At 40.1% G+C, this 6,076-nt stretch overlaps 1 protein-coding gene across 1 annotated transcript in view; it reads right to left on the bottom strand.

Moving 5' to 3' along the window:
- LOC104950416 (transmembrane channel-like protein 3) overlaps nt 1-3,052 on the bottom strand; it is a 7,965-nt gene extending 4,913 nt beyond the window's left edge. Inside the window, exon 1 of the mRNA XM_010776934.1 lies at nt 2,904-3,052. Within this exon, the coding sequence (XP_010775236.1) occupies nt 2,904-3,031 (128 nt within the window). The 5' untranslated portion in view covers nt 3,032-3,052. The remainder of the gene's footprint in view (nt 1-2,903) is intronic.
- Nucleotides 3,053-6,076: the final 3,024 nt, after the last annotated feature.

Here is a 6,076-nt window from a genome sequence, read left to right on the forward strand (position 1 = left end):
CAAACAGCGCCAAGCTTGTTACTGCAGCCTTGTTACTGCAGACTGCCCGGCTGTTTCTCGTCTTGTGATTACCCCTCCCTTTATTTAATCTTGTCTCTTCCTGTGTGCGGTGTCGGTTCATTGTTTGTCTTTCCCTTCATGTCACGCTCCATGTTTGTCCTTGAAGTTTTGGTCCTGGATTATTTACTCGTGCTCCCCTGTTTTTGGTAATGCTAACTTTGCCTCTTATTTTCTTTTGTCATTGGCCTTTTTTGTAAATTAAAGCTCAGTTTTTGTTAATACTGCTTTTGGGTCCTACCTTTTCCACGCACCCTGATACTTTCCATGGGAATTAACGGGAATTTATGGGAATAAACTGGGAATTTTCTAAATTGAAGGTTGGCTCGTCATAGGGAACTTAAACATAGTTTGGGAAAGTATATTTTAGCATAATCTTGACTAAAACAAACAGATGCCATTCAAGTACACTTGAATATCCATGCCATAGCACACTGCTTACTGCATGGCTATTGAGACCACACAAAGGTTTGCACAATCATACAGCACCATTACAGGGTTTACAATTTACATGTGAATAGTTATGTAAATTGTAATCCCTGTAATGATGCTGTATGATGTCCTTTTGTTGTTCTGTCTATTTTTTTTATGTTTCATGTGGAACCTACTTGAGCAGGTCTCCCTTGAAAAATAGATCAATGAACTCAATGGGATACACCTGGATAAATAAAAGTTTGAAATGAAAAAAAACAGGCTCACAAATGTGAGAGTGAAAAAACTGGTTGGCATTCGGGCAAACCTAAGGCTCTTTGAGCCTGACACAGAGCCATCCTCAACAAGGCTGGACAGTGACACTGAAGAGGAAGACTCAGAATTGGATGTTGATGAGGCCCAGGGAGAGCCCGTCGACTGAAAGGGTTTAGCCAAAATGCAGAGGATTGCTTGAAGGAAGATGTTCATGTTTAATGGGACTGTTTGGAGGGAGAAGGACTCTTTTCATTTAACATTTTGAATGTGACTTTGTTGGGATCTTTGGATGGGGGGTGTATTTTCGTTCATTTTTTAATGAGTGGGGTTGGGGTGGATGAGTAATATTTAACTCAACATTCCTGTTTTCGTTCTTCAATGAAACAAATAATTGTTCAATAAAATAATTAAAAACTTGTTCTGTTCTACTTACATTTTTTTAATTTTTTTAAAATAAAATCTGTTGAAATTTCATGTTTCTTTGTTGAATTTTGCATCGAATATTTCCAAAATTCCCAAGCTTAACTTTCCATGGAAACTTTCCGGAAACTTTCCGCCCCTTTGCAACCCTAGTCATGTCCAATGTCTGTAAAAATCGTATGGAAAAGAACCAAAACAAACAACGTCATCAGGGACAGTGAAAATGAAACTAAATAAAACATTATTGAACTACCATTATCGCTGATTGTTGTGTCTACCCGTGCCAGATGGTAGAAATCTGAATTGAATTTGATTTAGCTGACACTTTTGGCAAAAGCAACTTACAATAAAAAAACACAGTAAACCATTATGATAAAAACTCAGAACATCAAGAAAAGAGCGGATGTATTCGCTCAAAATAAGCCAAACTATTGTAAGTGCTGTTGCTTTAGTTTCAAATGCTAAACTCTTTCAGTCATTTTAACCCTAATTATACAATATAATACTTATTCAAGAAAGATATGCTTATCAAATATCGTCAACAAGTCTGCGTTCTGCTCTCAAAAGAAGTTTGAGTGCGTCAGGCCGAATCAAAGCAACACGATGAGAGGACTGAATAAAGCCGCCCAACAGAACAACGTTCTTCCTGGAGACGTTGACTGAGCTCTTTCTATGGAAGGCTGACAGAGAAATCAACGCACGGCTGATCTGGTGATGAAGGTCTGAGTTTGCTTTTCAGTTCAAAAGTGTGTCCTCATGTCGCTCTTATTGAAGCTTATTTGTGTGCATCACAGAACTGATCGTAAGAGTAACATTCCATAGTAGGGTGTGATTTATTTAATGGGACCAATTATAGATATTTATTTAGTTGTCAATGTGTAAAGCTGGACAACATTTACATCAGATTAACTTCATAAAATGTAATCTGACTGCAGTGATTTGATGATTTGTGATTTGACATCTAATCGCTATTTTCAGATGCATAGAGGAGAATTGATGCAAAGATAGGGACGCTCCCCCGTCTGCTGAAAATCAGTAGAATGTGAGGATTGTATCTAACAATAGTCCTGATCAATACTGTAAACATTTCATAATGCCAATTCCAACTGTCCTGTCTGGTAATGACTCAAAAGAAAGTTTGGGATTTAGACCCACAAAAAAGGGTCAACATTGTAATGCATTCAGATAAATGAGACATACCATCATTAAAAAACATCACCATTACAAACAGGATTTGATTAGGGCAAAGCTAAATTCACAGCTGGTTGTGAGCATTTCCTAACCCAAAAAATGTCTACCATCACTGGAATACATTTGATCACATTATCACCATGTTATTGTCAGAGTTACACCCGATCAATTGTATCATAACAATAAAACATGTATTCAATGATCACGCACAGTGTGTGTCTTAACCTTATATGCACATTTTATATGATTTAATTGAAAAGTAATCAATAAACCTTACAACTGTGTATAGGCGCTTGTGATCCATTAGCTCAGACTAAATGCAGATAGAGGACCAACAGGTCAGAAGGTCCCTACATGGTAGTCAATGGTCACACAGTAAGCTCTTTGAAGTAAAGAATGATAATTAGATTGAGCAAATGAGTAATTGTATAACCTACAGGAAGTCATTTAAGGCTCAGAGAGATGATAGTTATGAAGAGACAGATGGAGGCAGAGGAGACAGAGAGGAAGGCTTCTGATAAAGTGATCTGGATGAAGTGAACACTCACCCCTGGTTGTCCTGGTAGGCAGAATAAATCCTCCTGGAGTTCTTCCTGATACTTTTGTGTCTCTTGGCTGCGGACAGAGACCTGGTGCTGCCCACCACTGACTCAGACACTGTGCTCATGCTGCTCATGTGTGTGTCCGTGGGTCAGTGTGTGAGCGGACACTACCTGCTGCTGAGGAGCCCCACACACTCCGCTACAGAAGAACAGAGTGAAACACACACACACACACACACACACACACACACACACACACACACACACACACACACACACACACACATAGAGACAGGAGCCCTCCAATCACAGCCAAACCGAGTGCTTAAAGGGACAGCAGCAAACTGATACGGGGAGATACGATTCCATGAAAGCTCATTAGCATAAATCACATTAAAGCCTTTAAAAATATTCTTAAAATGAAGCTTGAGTAAGATATTCAGTTCGGTTAATACACAGGGTTGATGTGCCATTGACAAGCATAAAGGATTGCATGCAACGGGATTACGATAGCAGCACAAACACATACAAGGTACCTGACTGTATCCTTACAGTTACATGAAGAAGATGTAATCAGATTACTTGTTCATTTTTTAGAAATAGAGATTACTAACATAATGTCAATGTTACAATACATTTTAAATAGAGATTGACACATTACAAATACAGTCAAAGAGAGCATATTTCTCTTCAGTTTATTTTGTTGCTCATATTAGGTTACTGATTACATTTCTTTACAAACATATTCCATTACAATAGTTGTAATGAAATATATTTGTAAAGGAACCCTTCCAACCCTGCGTATGGATGAGCTGAGGTTCTCTTTATTTAGTTTGTTTATTCCACAAGAGGGGGCATAATAACAGATATTTAAGAAATAAGAGCTAAGTGTCCCTTCGAGGCACCGATATGTATTGAATTAATGTTCTGTATCGGTTCAAACATACTTGATTTTTTCCATCTTTTATGGAGTCATCAATGTGACCCGTCGGGAATTGGCCATACCAAGAGAAATCAGCATTATTGTTGTCAGTGTATAGGCCATGGATGTATACTGTAGACAAGAACGTGAAATGGTCGTAACATAAGAGCGCGACAGAACATGCACCCCCCTACAGAGGTCCAAGTAGCACCCATGTGTGTGTAGTTCCTAATTTATCACTCTGCTGGTCCAGAACCAGGTCACTATATTGATTACTGCAGTAAATAGCGGGTTCAGTTCTTGGTCTGCAGCTTTGGTGGGATGCTGAATATATTAAATGAGAATGAATGTCTGCAACCATGTTGATTTCAGGTCAGTGAATACGTAATTATGTTACGTATAGATAGGGAGATATGTTTATAATTAATAAGCAAGATAAATAAACTCACATGCCCAGGCCACCTACCTTGGGCCCGCTCTCTGAAATCAAATGCAAGGTCTGTTCTGCATGCTGCATTTCAATATTTTCTGGAATTGTGGGGAATGCTTAGTATCTGATGGACTTCACCCAAATGATAGAGGTTCTCAACTACTAACAGCAAACATCAGTCACGCGCTCTTGACCTCCTTAGGTGGACAGAATCAAGCCCCAATCTCTGCTCCATCTAAGCCAAATGAGACAACCTCCTGCATGGACACAAGCAACACACTGACTTCCACGGAACAACATCTTGAACTCAGTGCAATCTCAGTGGACTCACTGCCCGAAGAAAAACAACGATAGTACAGACACAATGCCATCTCCAACATGCCGGTAATCTTAACCAGCCAATGGCATGGTAAAAGCTATGCACCATCTAATAGGCCTGCACGTGCCGTTAACCTCAAAGTTATCAAAGTCCAGCCAAAGCAGATCTCCTCTCATGACATAGTGTCACAACCCCAGGTTTATGTCACGGGTTTTAGTGTTGTCTGTCTAGGTTTGGGTGTTTGCTGTCATGTTTTTCCTCCTGGGTTATCGTCTGGTCCTTTTCCCTGTGTTTTTCATGTCTGTCGTTAGTCTCCATGGTGTGTCTAATTCCCTGATTGTTTTCACCTGTCACTCCTCGTGTGTCTCCTGTGCCCATCAGTGTCAGCCCCGCCCCCCCTGATTGTTCCCACCTGTGCCTTGTTACCTGTGTTTAAATTCCCCTATCTCCCAGTGTTCAGTGTCAGTTCGTCTTGTCTGTTGTCACGTAAGGTCTATGCTCTTGGAACTCTTTGGTTTTTGATTCCTCACTACGTGAGCGTTTTCATTTTTGTTGATGTTTTGGAAAATAAAGTATCCAACAAATACTTTGCCTCTGGCTCCCGGATCTTGCATTTGGGTCCTACATACTACGTGCCTGAGATCGTAACACATAGAAGTCCAACAAATACAATTAGCCCTCCTAAATGTCAGATCTCTGAATAATAAAACCTTTTTAGTTAATGATCTGATTAAAGAAAATAACTTAGATTGCATCTGCTTAGTGGAGACATGGCTTAATAACGACACAGCTAGATCAATAATGATAGAGACCTGTCCACCAAACTCTAGCTTTGATCAACTGCCCAGAAAGAACCGAAGAGGAGGAGGGGTTGCAGCCATTTTTTCCTCAACATTTTGAACTGAATCAACCTTAATTGTCACAATATATCATCCACCTAGACACTCACCATTATCATCCCTGCCAACCTTACCGATTTGGGCGGTAGTCTACCGCTTTTGACATGTTTGTACCGCCTACCCACTTAGCTGGCTTTCCCTACCGATTTTCAATCTTCCCAAAATATAACAAATAAAAATGACACTCCATAGACACTGGACTCGACTTTTGGTGGACACCGTTTGCAGCGTGTCTGTGATCCCATCATATAAACAGTCCTCTTTGTTTCGGAAAGAGAAACAACGTGCAGACCGGGGGTAACGCTGCCTTTCCTCTGCACCCCCGGGGCTGATGGGTAATCACTCCCAAATTAGTTTAAGGGAACAGGGACGAGGCATTTGAGTCCTGCAGGGTTTCCCCGTTAATATCAGTGTCTCGAAAACACATGTTGGAGACGGAAAGACATCCAGTGTTTGGTCTTTTCCGGAAGCATCCTCCAGTGTCTCAATTGAAAGAGGACCACAAACACACAACAAATATAATACTATTTTGAGATTTGGGGATATTTATCTCCCATTCTTTCACTTTTTTAATTTTCTACTAAGTACAAGAATCTGAGAACTTCTCTC

This window comes from Notothenia coriiceps, unplaced genomic scaffold (genome assembly GCF_000735185.1).
Source record: "Notothenia coriiceps isolate Sejong01 unplaced genomic scaffold, NC01 NC01_scaffold00017506, whole genome shotgun sequence".
In the NCBI taxonomy this organism is placed as follows: Eukaryota; Metazoa; Chordata; class Actinopteri; order Perciformes; family Nototheniidae; genus Notothenia; species Notothenia coriiceps.